Source organism: Oncorhynchus mykiss, chromosome 5 (genome assembly GCF_057628025.1).
Source record: "Oncorhynchus mykiss isolate SJ-2025 chromosome 5, ASM5762802v1, whole genome shotgun sequence".
Classification (NCBI taxonomy): Eukaryota; Metazoa; Chordata; class Actinopteri; order Salmoniformes; family Salmonidae; genus Oncorhynchus; species Oncorhynchus mykiss.
In genome coordinates, this window is record NC_143026.1 from 10,457,694 (window position 1) to 10,477,005 (window position 19,312).

Here is a 19,312-nt window from a genome sequence, read left to right on the forward strand (position 1 = left end):
GCATTGCAATCACTGTGTACATGCAGTACAGTGTATCATTTGTCTTTGAAGTGATGGTGATTCCTGGAAGACAAAACATTTTGGAAGCGCTGTTTATGGTCGGGGCTTCAGACTTTATGGGTCCAAAATGCTTTCCTTGACAGCTGGAGTATGGTACAGTCATATTTAAGAAAATAAGGTACTAAAACAATCACACTGCTCTTTTTTACTAGCACCAACTTCGCTGATAACTATTTAATTATCAGCTATGACTGTGATATGTGGTTGTCCCACCTAGCTATCTTAAGATGAATGCAGGAACTGTTAAGTGGCTCTGGACCATCTGCTAAATGACTAAATGTTGAGTCTCACCAGTGCAGCCACGTAGACCTTGTAGACAGGGTCAGCACACACCATGGAGAGGACACTACAGCATGACTCCACCACCACGTCACCTGACACCTCAGAGCAGCCCGCCCCAGCCCCTAGCCCCGCCCCCGGCCAGGAGCGTTCGCCGTTGGCCAGGAGGAGCGCGCCGCTGACATCATGCGACAGCCGCCGCAGGGCCATCTCCCTGATGTTCCAGTTCCTGGAGAACAGACAACCCACCACCTCCATGCCAAACACCTTGGGAGGACAGAGACAGTAAATTAGTCGGAAAGGAATATGGCACTGATCGGATAGAGACAAGTACACGTAAACCCCTCTTTGTAGGCAAAGGGAAAGGAATAGTCCCAAAAATGCAAGCTCAAAAGGTTATTCAAGAATTTGAAAGTATAAGACAGGATCCCTACATTATAGACCCCCACATCCATCTTCCCACCCCTCTCACCTTTATCCAAGGCTCAGCAAGTTCTTTGTAGGTCTGGGGGATCTGCTGGACCCCGTATTGGGGCAGGGTGAAGTCCCCCTCCTGGGACGATGACCCCCCTCTTGAACCCCCTTCACTGTGGGACGATGACGCTGCCGCATTCTCCATGGAGACAGATGAGGGGTCATGGCTGCCGAGAAAGAAGCCAAAGTCAGTCTGAGCTTTTAGCGACTTTTGGGAGACTCAAAATGGTGGTGGTAGACAGGTAACTAGACTAAGTTTGAATTGTAGTTCTGAGCATTTGATATTACAATCAAGAATGGCCACGAATATGCTGATTCAGGCTTGGTCAGGATTCAGGAGTATACTTTCAGAATATAATGAAATGGGGGGGGGGAATCATATTCTAAAGACACCAGGAATCAACCCAGCAAAACTGGAAAATTAGATAGCGGGTCATCATAATTGCAAACAAACAACAAAAAAACATAGAAAAACAACTGGGTACAATTTCAGGGCAGAGGGGGTAACAGATACTTTCTGACAGTATTCATGTCTTAAGGGGGGGAAAACAACAACAGCTATCATTTAATTCCCAGGCAGACGCACAAAACAAGGGCTGGTGCCTGGCTGTCTGGCTCACATAACCGCACTGTGGAGGGGATCGAGCTCACGACAAACCTACGAACACACACACACTAACACAGGTGCGCACACTAACATACGTGTGCGTAATCACACAAACGGCACCAAGTTCAAAGAAGTTCTTGAGGCTAGTGTATTTAGCATGTACTTATGGTAGGACATGGGCTCATTCAGGGGTACGTAACATTATACAGCACTAGAGCATTCAGATAAACATTGTGGAGACATTAAAATGTCTATTTAGTTTTTAGTTCTATAATGTTTTACAGTGGCTGGTTGTAAGGGTTGAGAGCTAAGGGAATGGTGATGTGTGTGGGTAGTGAGTCTCGAATGGTGATGTGTGGGTAGTGAGTCTCGGATGGTGATGTGTGGGGTGGTATATATGATGGGGTTGTTGACACTGATGTTCCTGAACTCCCAACCTGGGCTCAGTTGTTGGCTTCTATTAAGCTTTAAGTGGAATGGCTCTGGCACACTGCGTTAGCGTCGCCCTGTTTGACCTAGCATGATATAGCCTAGCGCACCACTAACATGCCAATGTGATGTTCTAGCACACTGCGTTAGCGTAGCCCTGTTTGACCTAGAATGATATTGCAACACTAACATGCTAATGGGAGACTAGTCAGGATCAAGGCAAAGATGAACGGAGCAAAGTACAGAGAGATCCTTGATGAAAACCTGCTCCAGAGTGCCCAGGATCTCAGAAGGTTGACCTTCCAACAGGACAACGACCCTAAGCACACAGCCAAGACAACGCAGGAGTGGCTTCGGGACAAGTCCTTGAGTGGCCCAGCCAGAGCCCGGAATTGAAACCGATCTCTGGAGAGACCTGAAGATAGCTGCGCAGCAACGCTCGCCATCAAACTTGACTGAGCTTGAGGGGATCTGCAGAGAAGAATGGGAGAAACTCCCCAAATACAGGTGTGCCAAGCTTGTAGCGTCATACCCAAGAAGACTTGAGGCTGTAATCGCTGCCAAAGGTGCTTCAGCAAAGTACTGAGTAAAGGTACTGAATAGTTATGGAAATGTAACATCAGTTTTTAATTTTTTAAATGTCTAAAAACCTGTTTTTGTTTTGCCATTATGGGGTATTGTGGGTAGATTGAGGGGGAAATACGATTTAATCAATTTTAGAATAAGGCAGTAACGTAACAAAATGTGGAAAAGGAGAAAGGGCCTGAATACTTTTCGAATGCACTGTAGCGTAGCTCACCGCTAACACTCAAGGTTCTTTCGTGTCTCTGGGCTACTGTGTCACTGACGTAGCCTGCAATGAATCCACAGACTCATTGTGCAGTTCCAAATCCCTAACACTTTATGAGCTTATAAACAGCTTATAAACCATTCAATTGTTAGCTAACTGTTAGTTAACCATAACTCGCATTCAGCTTGCATGAGATTTGTGAAGCTCCACAGCTGTTCTGTCATCTCAGACGAGGCAGGTGTTTCCTTTCCTCTCAGACACAAATATAGTGAAGCCACTTCCCCCGTCTTTCACACAACAATACCAGATACCAGCTGGTGCGCTGTCAAATCATTCCCCCTCCCCCATCCCAGAAGTCTTTCCAGGAGTTACTAGTTCCTAGCCCACACAAACACGTTAAAATTACCTGTAAAAATCATGGGACTTCCACTTGGCTCTACAGAGGGGGCAGATGAGCGTCTCGTGGTTCCGCCGGCATTCCTCAGCCCCTGCGAGACAGACAGACGGTCCAACAGAATTAGCTCTCCCCCAGTTTAGAAAAAAGGACAATGCACTGACTGGCTGTCAAGGAAGTCAATGCGCCAATAAAATGGAGCAACAATTAGACTGGAGTTTAGAGAGAGAGAAGAGGGCTAGGGCCTCGGCACGAACGTGACAGACTATCGAGAGGGCTGTATAGGGCTGTGTGTGTAATGGGAGTAAGTGGAGTGGCGTGTGGTGGTGCTTGCTGGACTATAAAACCTTCATGGATGACTGCATGGAGTCACTAAATGTCAGACGAGTCCATGTCTGAGGCCGGGCCACAGAGACCCAGGTCTTAAGCAGTCAGTCGGTCGATGTTAGGGGAGGTCGCTAACGGCTCGGAGCCTATTAGAATTTCCCCCTTCACAGAGTCAGCCTCTGTTTGACGAGGTGTGGGGTGAATAAACATGTATTTTGAGAGAAGCTGATACAGTGAAATGGCACTAAAATAGACAGAGTAGAAGCTCTGAAAGTCTTGTTTTCACTCAGTGCTTTTCTTCACCAGTTGAAGTAGTTGGTGTACAGTGGTAGTGCCATAATGGATATATGTGCATAGTGTTCCTAAAAGCAACTACAACAGAATACCATATGCCCCTCAAATAGAAAAATCTGGACCTTGATGCCAGTTTAACTGCTTTTTTAAAAAGTATTCTTCCCCTCTAAATCAGGGACGGATTTAGACCTGGGACACCAGGTGAGTGCAATTAATTATCTGGTAGAACAGAAAACCAGCAGTACTCAGGACCTCGTAGAGTCAGATTTCAATACCCGCTTTATGAACTAACCCTAAGTGTTACTGGGGTAAAACTATTTTGACAATGTCAGAATTCACCTTGGCTTAGATGACAGGAACCATATTACACTGTACACGTGTCAAAAGTTTAAATGAGTTGAACTTTTGATAGTGTACTGTAGTACTCACTGACATGCAGTCTTCTGATAGCGTACTCTAGTACTCACAGATAGACATGCATCTTCTGATAGCGTACTCTAGTACTCACAGATAGACATGCATCTTCTGATAGCATACTCTAGTACTCACAGATAGACATGCATCTTCTGATAGCATACTCTAGTACTCACAGATAGACATGCATCTTCTGATAGCGTACTCTAGTACTCACAGATAGACATGCATCTTCTGATAGCATACTGTAGTACTCACAGATAGACATGCAGTGGTGGTGCAGCTTGTTCCTGCAGCCTTCCTCACACACAGTCAGACTCTCCTCATCCAGCATGTCCAACAGACAGATAGGACACATCTGCTCCTCTTCATCCTTCAGACTACTGACAGAGAGAGACAGAAGGGGTGAGAGAGAGAGAAGGGCGCAGAGAGAGAAAGAGACAGAGAGACAGAGAAGGGGGCAGAGAAAGACACAGAGAGAGGGGGGGTGAGAGAGAGAGAAGGGGGCAGAGAGAAAGAGACAGAGAGGGGGATGCAGAGAGAGATGGGGAAGAGAAAAATAAAGGAGATATATAGATATATATACACATATACACACACATATACATACACATATATATACACACACACTGCTCAAAAAAATAAAAGGAACACTAAAATAACACATCCTAGATCTGAATGAATGAAATATTCTTATTAAATACTTTTTTCTTTACATAGCTGAATGTGCTGACAAAATCACACAAAAATTATCAATGGAAATCAAATTTATCAACCCATGGAGGTCTGGATTTGGAGTCACACTCAAAATTAAAGTGGAAAACCACACTACAGGCTGATCCAACTTTGATGTAATGTCCTTAAAACAAGTCAAAATGAGGCTCAGTAGTGTGTGTGGTCTCCACGTGCCTGTATGACCTCCCTACAACGCCTGGGCATGCTCCTGATGAGGTGGCGGATGGTCTCCTGAGGGATCTCCTCCCAGACCTGGACTAAAGCATCCGCCAACTCCTGGACAGTCTGTGGTGCAACGTGGCGTTGGTGGATGGAGCGAGACGTGATGTCCCAGATGTGCTCAATTGGATTCAGGTCTGGGGAACGGGCGGGCCAGTCCATAGCATCAATGCCTTCCTCTTGCAGGAACTGCTGACACACTCCAGCCACATGAGGTCTAGCATTGTCTTACATTAGGGGGAACCCAGGGCCAACACGATGTTGCAGGCAGCAGAATGTTCTCCACGGCGTCTCCAGACTCTGTCACGTCTGTCACATGTGCTCAGTGTGAACCTGCTTTCATCTGTGAAGAGCACAGGGCGCCAGTGGCGAATTTGCCAATCTTGGTGTTCTCTGGCAAATGCCAAACGTCCTGCACGGTGTTGGGCTGAAAGCACAACCCCCACCTGTGGACATCAGGCCCTCATACCACCCTCATGGAGTCTGTTTCTGACCGTTTGAGCAGATACATGCACATTTGTGGCCTGCTGGAGGTCATTGGCAGATTGGCCAACAACCTCCTTCCCTCAGTAAGAGCATTGTAGACGGGTCGTGGCTGGGTCTTCCAGCATGACAACGACCCGAAACACACAGCCAGGGCAACTAAGGAGTGGCTCCGTAAGAAGCATCTCAAGGTCCTGGAGTGGCCTAGCCAGTCTCCAGACCTGAACCCAATAGAAAATCTTTGGAGGGAGCTGAAAGTCTGTATTGTACAGTGACAGCCCCCAAACCTGAAGGATCTGGAGAAGGTCTGTATGGAGGAGTGGGCCATAATCCCTGCTTGCAGTGTGTGCAAACCTGGTCAAGAACTACAGGAAATGTATGATCTCTAATTGTAAACAAAGGTTTCTGTACCAAATATTAAGTTCTGCTTTTCTGATGTATCAAATACTTATATCATGCAATAAAATGCAAATTAATTACTTAAAAATCATACAATGTGATTTTCTGGATTGTTTTAGATTCCGTCTCTCACAGTTGAAATGTACCTATGATCGAAATTACAGACCTCTACATGCTTTGTAAGTAGGAAAACCTGTAAAATCGTCTGTGTATCAAATACTTCTTCTCCCCACTGTATATATAAAAATAACAGCCAGGGCAGAAAGGGAAAGATAAATGGATGTTGGACCAATGTGTTAAACCAATGCTTGACCCTCGTTCACATCAAAATAAAACATTTGACACCACTTATGTTTATACAACTTGGTGGTATTCAAGGGCCTTCTTGCATAATGTTTTACAATACAACATCTGTACCCTGTGTGTGTGTGTACACTACCTGCTGTCGTTGCTCGAGGCACCAGAGTTGCTGGACGGACAGGACGTGTGAGGGTTGGACATGCGCGACACAAACTTCTGAATGGTGTTGCGCGACGGCGCCTTGATGCGCGAGCTGCGGCGATTGTGGTACTTCTGGAACAAGCTCTCCACCTGGAGACAGTGCCACAGTTAGCCGTCGTAGGGAGAAATTTGCCCTAAACGCTGATCTTGGGTCAGATTGGCATTCTCTCTACTAGTGGTAAAGTATCTACGTATTCAAGTGCATATCTAACGTCCATTCAAGATGGTGCAAGTTATTGAAAGTTAACATAAATTATAAATATTCTAGCTTTGAAGTTTCTTTGGAAATTGGTCATTACAAAATGGGTTTAGTTAATCATGTATGCCCTTCTCAAACTATTGTTTCGACCTGAAGCATACTGTGCTGTTTCGGATATCCCCATTTTCACATTGTCCTGTCCAGCACGGTTTCAGCAACTATGGTAGATCCTTAAACAGGCCAGCACGGTACAGCTCAGTTTGCTCAGCTCAGTAGGGGAAAGGGGTTACAGGGCATGTCGGTTGGTTGCTGGAAGGTTACCTCAAAGTTTTTTAGGGTTTTCCTCCAGAGCAGGGGGTCTGAGGGCTCCAGCTGGAAGACACGGAGCATGACGAAGAGGACGTGGATACAGAACGCCCCTCGGCCACAGCTACAGGTCTAAAGTGAATGGAGAGGAGGACAGCAGACCGGGGGTTACTCACGTGTGTGTATATACATACCAACACCGCACTCACAAACACACACGCAGGCACACACAGATGGCCATAAATGGTCACACAGACCTGCTGATCCATCTGTCCCAAATAGTACCCTATTCCCCCACGTTGGACAACGCTCTGGTCAAAAGTAGTGCCATTTGGGACGTAAAGCCTTTAGTAAGAGGAAGCTCTACATCGCTCCATCTCTACATTAGCGATGTAGCGATTACCCAGCCATTTGCTACTGTAGCGATTACCCGGCCATTTGCTACTGTAGCGATTACACGGCCATTTGCTACTGTAGCGATTACCCGGCCATTTGCTACTGTAGCGATTACCCAGCCATTTGCTACTGTAGCGATTACCCAGCCATTTGCTACTGTAGCGATTACCCAGCCATTTGCTACTGTAGCGATTACCCGGCCATTTACAAACGATAAATCGCTCCAGTAGTAAATGGCTGGGTAATCACTCCATCACTACAGTAGCAAATGGCTGGGTAATCACTCCATCACTACAGTAGCAAATGGCTGGGTAATCACTCCATCACTACAGTAGCAAATGGCTGGGTAATCACTCCATCACTACAGTAGCAAATGGCCGGGTAATCACTCCATCACTACAGTAGCAAATGGCCGGGTAATCACTCCATCACTACAGTAGCAAATGGCTGGGTAATCACTCCATCACTACAGTAGCAAATGGCTGGGTAAACAAAAAGAGCCTGCCAATGTACAAGTGAAGCAAATTGTTAAAGTAACTGTCCAGTGTTTCCAGATTGATGAAATATGACCTATAATTACTTACAATACGAGTAAAATGGTTTTCCTTCCAAATTTTTTTTAATTAAGTTCTGTATGTTAAAAAGCAACAGAATAGTGTGGGCATATATTGGTCATAAAAATATTAATGCGAGTAGACCGCTGATTGGCCAGCTCATCCTCCTTTAGACCGCTGATTAGCCAGCTCATCCTCTTCAGGAGTATGACGTCACACTGAGAAAATAGCAAGCGTTCTTGTTGAGATACAAGTTTGAGGTGTGGTTTTTTAACTGTTTTATTTCTTAGTACAACTACATATGGGGATATTATTTTTTGATGATATATAGTATTATATCGTTTTGACAATATTGTAATATTTTTTTTGCACTAGTCTCCTCAGGACTGTAGGGGAAGAAAATTGAATCGCAATAAAATCCCAGTATCGAATTGCAACACATATCGGCCCCTAAGTATCATGACAATATCATATCGTGAGGTCCCTGGCAATTCCCAGCCCTATTATTTCTCCAATTTATGCTTTGGCCACAAATACGAGTATAAGATGAGTCAACAACATTATTTGGGTATGAGTGAACATAATACGAACTTTTAAAAGTGAGATTTTCAAATGATCTGTTACTCTATCCCCATTGCTGTAAACACAATTTGGTAAAAGCTGGAGCTGTTGTTGCAGCCAAGCCTCAATCTAGCCTGCCAGTTGGAATCTGACAAACTTGCGTCAGCTTAATCAATTCCCAATCGACCCCAAGTCCAGACACTTGTATATGTTTGAAATGTCTGTATCGGTATAATAGCTGATAACACCCATCTAATCCTTTTAATATCTACACAAGTACATAGAGGGTAGAGGGAGTCGATTTGAAAATTTGTCTTGATTCTGTTTAAATCTTCATTGGTCCGAGTGGACTTCCAGCACTTCCTACCTGTGGACCAATGAACACCCTGTATTTGTTGTCGGGGCTGTCTCCTCCAATCAGAAAGGAGTTGGGGCCTATCTGCTGCAGTAGGTAGAGGCGAGCCCTCATGACCTTGTTGACACGGCGACTGGTCTCCTCAGGACTGTAGGGGGAGAAGCCGTCTGGGGAGGGCGCCCGGCGAGGGGGCGTCACCCTGCCACTCTGAAACTACACAACAACATCAGATCAAGACAGCCTCAGAACAATTGTTACATGGGTATATTATTCTGTCACTAAATAGTCACTAGGACTTTATATTGCTATGATAGTTTTTACAGTTCTTTCAACCCCAAGTGAAGAGGCTTGATATCTAATCAATGTTATATTATCATCAAAATGTTTTTATGCCTGTGCATTGTGTGTGCGCTACGTCTGTGTGTGGCTAATCACCGGCACGGGTGAGGCCCTCTTCCTGCGCACCCCGGGGGACTCAGGCTTCCCACCGGCCCTGCCAGAGGAAGAGGAGGAGGAAGAGGGGGGTCCAGGGGAGGGGCTGCGGCGGCCTCTGCTCTGCTGGGGGGAGGAGCTGGTGGGTGCGTCGGCTCCGACCTCTGCCCCTTTGCAGCCCGCCTCGCTCCCGTCCGGTCGCAGGGGGACGGGCTTCACCACCTGAGGGAGAGAAGGAGAGGGGATTAATATGCGGTTGGGGTAGGCCAAATGAGGCAGTAGAGTCCCTTTACAGTGGAACGTTCAGACAGACATTTGTTATGTAGAACAAGCATGCTTCTATCCATGGCATTTCTATCTGCGACGTTGGTCAACTGAACACGGGTCTGTAGATCTGGTGGAAGCATTGACATTTCCACGCAGCCAATCGGAAGGCATGATGTAGCTATATTACCATAATACATATATCCATCTAATCCTCTCAGAAGAGTGCCAAGACTAGAGGTCGGGGGCTAGAGGTCAGGGGGCTTGAGGTCAGCATGTGTGTGTGCTGTGAAAGACTAGGTGCAACATAATGGTGCAATGCCCAGGGTTGGACATGTCCAATTCTGCTCGATTTTAGTCATGAAAACAAACTTTATTTCAAAGCATTAACAGTATCAAATCAATCTTTAGAGTAGTGAATATTTAAGAGTTGCTTGGATCTATAAAATGTTAAGCGTGGCACAGTAAGCTAAGTACACACACGTGGTGTTCTGTGTGTGTATGTATAGATCTACATGTTTATATAGTATTATAGCCGTGTGTGCACGTGTTTGTTTGTGTGTCAGGCTGCAGCAGCTCACCACCGGGCCCCTCCTGCTACGTCTCTCCAGCCACTCGTGCTTCCAGGTGGGCATGCAGGTGGCCTTGAGCTTCTCCCGGATCATCCGCTCCTCTGGCCGGTCTTCCATCTTCTGCAGACCCCGCAGGGTATCCTTACTCTCCATGTCGCGACTACAGAGAAACCACAGAGGGGGAGGAGTTAGACAATGGCAACTGCTTGGCATCTGACCGCAAGGCACTACAAAGGATAGTGCTTACGGCCCGGTACATCACTGGGGCTAAGCTACCTGACATCCAGGATCTCTATACCAGGCGGTTTCAAAGGAAACATATCAACAGGCTGATTAAACAGCATGATCATTACACGTGTACCTTGTGCGGGGGACAATAACAGGCCACTTTAAAATGTGCAACATATTGCCACAGATGTCTCAAGTTGAGGGACTGTGAAATATTTGTCTGTAGTAAGCCCTGATTGGCTGGGCCTGGCTCCCCAGTGGGTGGGCCTGGCTGCACCCCTGCATAGTCATGTAAAATCCATAGATTAAGGTCTAATGAATTTATTTAAATTGACTGATTTCCTTATATTAGCCTCAGTAAAATCTTAGAAATTGTTGAATTTATATTTTTGTTCAGTGTATGTACATATATATATCTACCTTAAGTACCCCTGCACAGACTCTGAACTGGTAACCCGTGTACAGGGCCTGAAACTTTTTGGTCCACCATGATTGTTGCCATAATTACACCAAACACTTTTTTAAAAACATTTTTTTAACAGATGAGCATGCTTTGTAATGTTTCTAAAACAAATGTATTACTAGTAAAAAGTGGTAGATTGCTAAATGTTTACATTTGAACCAAAATATTAGAGACAAATGTTCAGCTACTCCCTTCAAGGGCGGGAGGTTACCATGGCAACGGGGGCACTAGCTGCTCAAGTTGTTAGTGACACAGAATCTGACTAGTAGCCGGTGCCTTCAGTTGAAGCAAAAATCAAACATTGAAAAACAACCTAGCTCGTGAACAAAACTATGTAAATAGTCAAGACACAGAAGGACAAAGTCTCACTTTAGTAGACTTGAGTAAATTAGACCAACTTTAATGCCTGTGCGCAGCACTTCCAAAATGACTTCCATCTCATTGTGTACAGCTCCCCAGCCAGGTGTTGCTGTGTGTCACGGGATGGATAGATATAAAAGTCCTAGTTCTTTGTGTGATTAGCTACAAGCTATGAACCAAAACGACAGAAACACATTGAAAACAGCTACTGCAGCATTTATTTAGCTGTAAATGTGCTGATACTTGGCAGGTGGCGTGTGTTAATTTTAGACCCTGCCATATAGCCAAGTTAATCATTGTGTATTCATTCCTCATGTTATTATTTTTCTATTATTCTCTGCATTGTTGGGAAGGACCCATCAGTAAGCATTTCACTTTGTCTACAACTGTAGATTTGGTTGACAATACCCAGCAAACTAGAAACATTCCCAGAACATTATCCAAGATTCCCATGATGTTCTAGTTAGGGTTCTCTCTTACATTAGGTTGATAAACATTCAGAGAATGTTTTTAATAACATCTTTGTTTAACATTCACTAAAATATTGTGCACAACATTATAAAAACCACCACAGAACATTCCCCCAAAAGTTCTCATTGGGTTTCCAGGTAATGTAATAATAATAATAATGTACCAATAATGTTTTCCCAGCAAACCAAAATTGGTTCTGTGAAAGTTCCCAGAACATTCTTTAGGTCACGGCAAATGTTCTCATAACACACATTCCTGGTGATGATTATAGAAGGTTTGTATAAAATATTTGATATTGTTGCAAAAATTTTACTATAAAATATTTTAAAAAGGTTACCAGGATGTTTCATAAGGTTGTGGGACCAGTCTGGTGAGAACATTGTGGGGACATGACAAAAGATACCCTACCGGTCAAAAGTTTTAGAACACCTACACAGTCAAGGGTTTTTCTTTATTTTTACTACATTGTAGAATAATAGTGAAGACATCAAAACCATGAAATAACACATATGGAATAATTCAGTAACCAAAAAAAAAAAGTGTTAAACAAATCCAAATGTATTTTATATTTGAGATTCTTCAAATAGCCACCCTTTGCCTTGATGACAGCTTTGCACACGCTTGGAATTCTCTCAACCAGCTTCATGAGGTAGTCACCTGGAATGCATTTCAATTAACAGGTGTGCCTTGTCTAAAGTTAATTTGTGGAATTTCTTTCCTTCTTAATACATTTGAACCAATCATTTGTGTTGTGACAAGGTAGGGGTGGTATACAGAAAATGGCCTTACTTGGTAAAAGACCAAGTCCATATATGGCAATTACTTTAAGACATGAAGGTCAGTAAATACGGAACATTTCAAGACCTTTGAAAGTTTATTCAAGTGCAGTCGCAAAAACCATCCAAGTGCTATGATGAAACTGGCTCTCATGAGGACAGCCACAGGAATGGAAGACCCAGAGTTACCTCTGCTGCAGACGATAAGTTCATTAGAGTTACCAGCCTCAGAAATAGCAGTCCAAATAAATGCTTCAGAATTCAAGTAATCAAATCCAATTTTATATGTCACGTGCCCCAAATTCAACAGGTGAAATGAAATGCTTACTTACAGACTAACCAACAGTGCAAAAAAGGTATTAGGTGAAGAATAAGTAAGTAAATAAATAAAAAAAACAGTAAAAATGACACCGGTTAGTCAGGCTGATTGAGGTAGTATGTACATGTAGATATGGTTAAAGTGACTATGCATATATGATAGACAGAGAGTAGCAGTAGCGTAAAAGAGGGGTTGGCATGTGGCGGGACACAATGCATATAGCCTGGTTAGCTATGCAGATAGCCGCGAGCATAGAAGTGAATTAGCTCGTCTGATAGGCTCGTGTCACTGGGCAGCTCGCGGCTGTGCTTCCCTTTATGCTTCCCTTTGCCACAAAAGACGAGCGTCGGTGCCGGTGTAGTACGATTCAATCTTAGCCCTGTATTGACGCGTTTGCCTGTTTGATGGTTCGTCAGAAGGCATAGCAGGATTTCTTATAAGTTTCTGGGTTAGAGTCCCGCACCTTGAAAGCGGCAGTTCTACCCTTTATCTCAGTGCGAATGTTACCTGTAATCCATGGCTTCTGGTTTGGGTCTGTACGTACAGTCACTGTGGGGGCAACGTCCTCGATGCACTTATTGATAAAGCCAGTGAGTGATGTGGTGTACTCCTCAATGCCATCGGAAGAATCCTGGAACATGTTCCAGTCTGATAGCAAAACAGTCCTGAGGTTTAGCGTCTGCCTCACCTGACCCCTTTTTCATAGAGAGAGTCACTGGTGCTTCCTGCTTTAATTTTAGCTTGTAAGCAGGAATGAGGAGGATATCGTTGTGGTCGGATTTACCAAATGGAGGGCGAGGGAGAGTTCTTTACGCGTCTCTGTGTGTGGAGTACAGGTGATCTAGAATTTTTTACCCTCTGGTTACACATTTAACATGTTAGGTAGAACTGATTTAAGTTCCCTGCATTCAAGTCTCCGGCCACTAGGAGCGCCACCTCTGGGTGAGCGGTTCCCTGTTTGCTTATTTCCTTATACAGCTAACTGAGTGCGGTCTTAGTGCCAGCATCCGTCTGTGGTGGTAAAGAAACAGCCACGAAAAGTATAGCTGAGAACTCTCTAGGCAAATAGTGTGGTCTGCAGTTTATCACAAGATACTCTACTTCAGGCGGGCAAAATCTAGAGACTTCCTTTGATTTCATGCACCAGCTGTTGTTTACAAATATGCACAGACCGCCCCCCTCGTCTTACCAGAGTGTGCTGTTCTATCTTGCCGGTGCAGCATATATCCCACTAGCTGAATATCCATGTCATCATTCAGCCATAATTCCGTGAAACATAGGATATTACAGTTTTTGATGTCCCGTTGGTAGGATATTCGTGATTGTACCTCGTCTAATTTATTGTCCAATGATTGCATGTTGGCGAGTAATATTGACGGTAACGGCAGCTTTCCCACTAGCCTTCTGCGTATCCTTATGAGGCACCCCGCTCTGTGTCCTCTGTACCTGCGTCTCTTCCTCTTGCAAATAACTGGGATGTTGGCCTTGTCAGGTGTTCGGAGAATGTCCTGTGCGTCCTGCTTGTTGAAGAAAAAAATCTTTGTCTAAACCGAGGTGAGTGATCGCTGTCCTGATATCCAGAAGCTCTTTTTTGCCATAAGATACAGTTGCAGAAACATTATGTACAAAATAAGTTACAAATAACGCAAAAAAAAAAAAACTATAATAGCACAATTGGTTGGGCGCCCGTAAAACTGCTGCCATTTCTTCTGCCGCCATTTTACCTCAACAGACATCTTAACAACAACTGTTCAGAGGAGACCGCGTGAATCAGGCCTTCATGGTCGAATTTCTGCAAAGAAACCACTACTAAGAAGGACAGCAATAAGAAGAAGAGACTTGCTCGGGCAATGAACATTAGACCAATGGAAATTTGTCCTTTGGGCTGATGAGTCCAAATTTGAGATTTTTGGTTCCAACTGCTGTGTCTTTGTGAGACGTAGTGTGGGTGAATGGATGATCTCGGCATGTGTATTTCCCACCGTGAAGCATGGAGGGGGAGGTGTTATGGTGTGGGGGTGCTTTGCTGGTGACACTGTCGTGATTTATTTACAATTCAAGGCACACTTAACCAGCATGGCTACCACAGCATTCTGCAGCAATACGCCATCCCATCTGGTTTGTGCTTAGTGGTACGCTCATTTGTTTTCAACAGGACAATGACCCAACACACCTACAGGCTGTGTAAGGGCTATTTGACCAAGAAGGAGAGTGATGGAGTGCTGCAACAGATTACCTGGCCTTCACAATCAACCGACCTCAACCCAATTGAGATGGTTTGGGATGAGTCGGGCCACAGAGAAGTAGCCAATAAGTGCTCAGCATATGTGGGAACTCATTCAAGACTGTTGGAAAAGCATTCCAGGTGAAGCTGGTTTAGAGAATGCCAAGCGTGTGCAAAGCTGTCATCAAGTCAAAGGGTGGCTATTTGAAGAATGTCAAATATATTTTTTATTTGTTTAACACTTTTTTGGTTACAATATGTGTTATTTCATAGTTTTGATGTCTTCACTATTATTCTACAACATAGAAAATAGTAAAAATAAAGAACATCCCTTGAATGAGTAGGTGTTCTAAAACTTTTGACCGGTAGTGTATGTTCCCAAAATACAAAAACTGTCCAGTTGCGCAGATGAGACAAAGAGCGCAAAAAACATTCACCTGATGTTCCAAGAATGTTCCCAGAACACATTGTCTGTTCTTTAAAAGGCTCCCAGAACATTTCATTCGGTTGTGGTAACATTGTGGGGAAATGACAAGAGATACTGCATGTTCCCAAAACACAGAAAATGTCCAGTTGTGCTGACATTCAGAAAATGTTTGTATCAGGATGCACAAAATATTCCTTTGATGTGGCAAAAATGTTAACAGAACAGCCTTTTCTTTTTTTATTGAATTTTATCCCCTTTTCTCCCCAATTTCGTGGTATCCAATTGTTAGTAGTTACTATCTTGTCTCATCGCTAAAACTCCCGTACGGGCTCGGGAGAGACGAAGGTCGAAAGCCATACGTCCTCTGAAACACAACCCAACCGCACTGCTTCTTAACTTCTTGGTGACAGGGAGCAGTATTTTCACGTCCGGATGAAATGCATGCCCAAATTCAACTGCCTGCTACTCATCCCCAGAAGATAAGATATGCATATTATTAGTAGATTTGAATAGAAAACACTCTGAAGTTTCTAAAACTGTTTGAATCATGTCTGTGAGTATAACAGAACTTATTAAGCAGGCGAAACCGAGGAAAAAACATTCAGATATATTTTTTTTTTAGGTCTTTTCAATGGGTTTTCATTGGGAACCCAGATTTCTAAGGGACCTTCTTGCAGTTCCTACCGCTTCCACTGGATGTCACCAGTCTTTAGAAATTGGTTGAGGTTTTTTCCTTTGTGTAATGAAGTAGCCCCGTTCAAAACGAGGGTCACTTCAAGTGTACTGTTTGTTAGAGGCACGTGACCAGAAAGGTAGCGTCAATTTGTTTTCTTCCTGTATTGAACACAGATCATCCCGTCTTCAATTTTATCGATTATTTACTTTTAAAAATACCTAAAATTGTATTACAGAAGTAGTTTGAAATGTTTTGGCAAAGTTTACAGGTAACTTGAGATATTTTGTATTCATGTTGCGCAAGTTGGAACCTGGTGTTTTTCTGGATCAAACGCTCCAAATATATGGACATTTTGGATATATATATATATATATATATATATACACACACACATATATACATATATACACACACACACACATATATAGACAGAATTAATCGAACAAAAGGACAATTTGTGATGTTTATGGGACATAATGGAGTGCCAACAGAAGAAGCTCAAAGGTAAGGCATGAATTATATTTTTATTTCTGCGTTTTGTGTCGCACCTGCAGGGTAGGCCCTGTCCGGGGGTGTCCTCGGATGGGGCCACGGTGTCTCCTGACCCCTCCTGTCTCAGCCTCCAGTATTTATGCTGCAGTAGTTTATGTGTCAGGGGGCTAGGGTCAGTTTGTTATATCTGGAGTACTTCTCCTGTCCTATTCCGTGTCCTGTGTGAATTTAAGTGTGCTCTCTCTAATTCTCTTTCTTTCTCTCTCTCGGAGGACCTGAGCCCTAGGACCATGCCTCAGGACTACCTGACATGACTCCTTGCTGTCCCCAGTCCACCTGGCCGTGCTGCTGCTCCAGTTTCAACTGTTCTGCCTTATTATTATTATTATTATTATTATTATTATTATTATTATTATTATTAGACCATGCTGGTCATTTATGAACATTTGAACATCTTGGCCATGTTCTGTTATAATCTCCACCCGGCACAGCCAGAAGAGGACTGGCCACCCCACATAGTCTGGTTCCTCTCTAGGTTTCTTCCTAGGTTTTGGCCTTTCTAGGGAGTTTTTCCTAGCCACCGTGCTTCTACACCTGCATTACTTGCTGTTTGGGGTTTTAGGCTGGGTTTCTGTACAGCACTTTGAGATATCAGCTGATGTACGAAGGGCTATATAAATACATTTGATTTGAAATATGTTCTCTCTTTGTTTACGGAGGTGCTACTCTCAGATAATAGCATCGTTTGTTTTCGCCAAAAAGCTTTTTTGAAATCTGACATGTTGGCTGGATTACAACACGTGTAGCTTTAATTTGGTATCTTACATGTGTGATTTCATGAAAGTTAGATTTTTATAGTAATTTATTTGAAGTTGGCGCTCTGCATTTTGTCTGGCTTTTGGCCAGAGAGGTTAACACAGTGCGCATCCAACCCAGAAGCACCAATGTGTCGGAGGAAACACCGTGCACCTGACGACCTGGTTAGCGTGCACTGCGCCTGGCCCGCCACAGGAGTCGCTGGTGCGCGATGAGACAAGGATATCCCTACCGGCCAAACCCTCCCTAGCGCGGACAATGCTAGGCCAATTGTGCGTCACCCCATGGACCTCCCGGTCGCGGCCGGCTGCGACAGAGCCTGGGTGCGAACCCAGGCGATGCAGTGCCCTAGACCACTGCGCCACCTGGGAGGCCACAGAACGGCCTTTTCTAACTCCCAGAATATGTACAGTTGAAGTTGGAAGTTTACATACACTTCGGTTGGAGTCATTAAAACTCGTTTTTCAACCACTCCACAAATTTCTTGTAAACAAACTATAGTTTAGGCAAGTCGGTTAGGACATCTACTTTGTGCATGAAATGAGTCCTATATCGACATAACCTGAAAGGCCACTCAGCAAGGAAGAAGCCACTGCTCCAAAACCGCCATAAAAAAGCCACACTACGGTTTGCAATTGCACATGGGGACAAAGATCGTACATTTTGGAGAAATGTCCTCTGGTTTGATGAAACAAAATTAGAACTGTTTGGCCATAATGACCATCGTTATGGTTGGAGGAAAAGGGGGAGGCTTGCAAGCCGAAGAACACCATCCCAACCGTGACACACGGGGGTGGCAGCATCATGTTGTGGGGGTGCTTTGCTGCAGGAGGGACTGGTGCACTTCACAAAATATATGGCATCATGAGGTAGGAAAATTATGTGGATATATTGAAGCAACATCTCAAGACATCAGTCAGGAAGTTAAAGCTTGGGTCTTCCAAATGGACAATGACTCCAAGCATACATCCAAAGTTATGGCAAAATGGCTTAAGGACAACAAAGTCAAGGTACTGGAGTGGCCATCACAAAGCCCTGACCTCCATCCTATAGAAAATTTGTGGGCAGAACTGAAAAAGCATTTGCGAGCAAGGAGGCCTACAAACCTGACTCAGTTACAGCAGCTCTGTCAGGAGGAATGGGCCAAAATTCACCCAACCTATTGTGGGAAGCTTGTGGAAGGCTTCCTGAAACATTTGACCCAAGTTAAACAATGTAAAAGCAATGCTACCAAATACTAATTGAGTGTATGTAAACTTCTGACCCACTGGGAATGTGATGAAATAAATAAAAGCTGAAATAAATAATTCTCTACTATTATTCTGACATTTCACATTCTTAAAATAAAGTGTTGATCCTAACTGACCTAAGACAGGGAGCTTTTACTTGGATCAAATGTTAGGAATTGTGAAAAACTGAGTTTAAATGTTTTTGGCTAAGGTGTATGTAAACTTCCAACTTTAACTATAATTAGGTTGTGGGAACAGTGCGAGTACATTAAAAGAGAAGTTCCCAAAACACAAAATATGCTCAGTTGTGATGTCATTCAGGCAATGTTTATGTTAGGTTGCACAGGACATTCCCTTAATGTGGTAAGAATGAAATTAGGATGTTTTCATGACATTCATAGCATATCTGTTTTAGGTTGAACATAATATTCCATTGATGTTCACGCAATATACATTTCACCTTGTCTAACAGGTCTACAGAACACTTCAAGGACATTGACAATGTTATATTTGAACTTTTACCATATTACCACAACATTATCAGCACGCAAATAAAAGCATAAGAAAGCAGATTGGAACCTTTTACATTTATTTAACAAGGCAAGTCAGTTAAGAGCAAATTATTATTTACAAATGGCGGCCTACCCCGGCTAAACCCGAAACCGGACGAGGCTGGCCCAATTGTGCGCCGTCCTATGGGACTCCCAATCACGGCCGGTTGTGATACAGAACTGGGGTCTGTAGTGTCACCTCTAGCACTGAGATGCAGCACCTTAGACCGCTGCAC

The 19,312-nt window shown here is 43.9% G+C and overlaps 1 protein-coding gene across 4 annotated transcripts in view; it reads right to left on the bottom strand.

Annotated features, from left to right (window-relative positions):
• map3k1 (mitogen-activated protein kinase kinase kinase 1, E3 ubiquitin protein ligase) overlaps positions 1–19,312 on the bottom strand; it is a 52,776-nt gene that overhangs the window by 12,495 nt on the left and 20,969 nt on the right. For 2 of the 4 annotated variants that reach the window (XM_021601624.3, XM_090233682.1), the window contains exons 2-10: positions 10,054–10,204; positions 9,212–9,430; positions 8,789–8,989; positions 6,926–7,042; positions 6,344–6,495; positions 4,327–4,448; positions 3,046–3,127; positions 812–980; positions 352–606 (exon numbers count right to left, since the gene is read on the bottom strand). In XM_021601624.3, the coding sequence (XP_021457299.1) occupies positions 352–606; positions 812–980; positions 3,046–3,127; positions 4,327–4,448; positions 6,344–6,495; positions 6,926–7,042; positions 8,789–8,989; positions 9,212–9,430; positions 10,054–10,204 (1,468 nt within the window). Of the gene's footprint in view, positions 1–351; positions 607–811; positions 981–3,045; positions 3,128–4,326; positions 4,452–6,343; positions 6,496–6,925; positions 7,043–8,788; positions 8,990–9,211; positions 9,431–10,053; positions 10,205–19,312 lie in introns of all 4 variants that reach the window. The other 2 variants (XM_021601623.3, XM_021601625.3) reach the window with 1 other exon arrangement.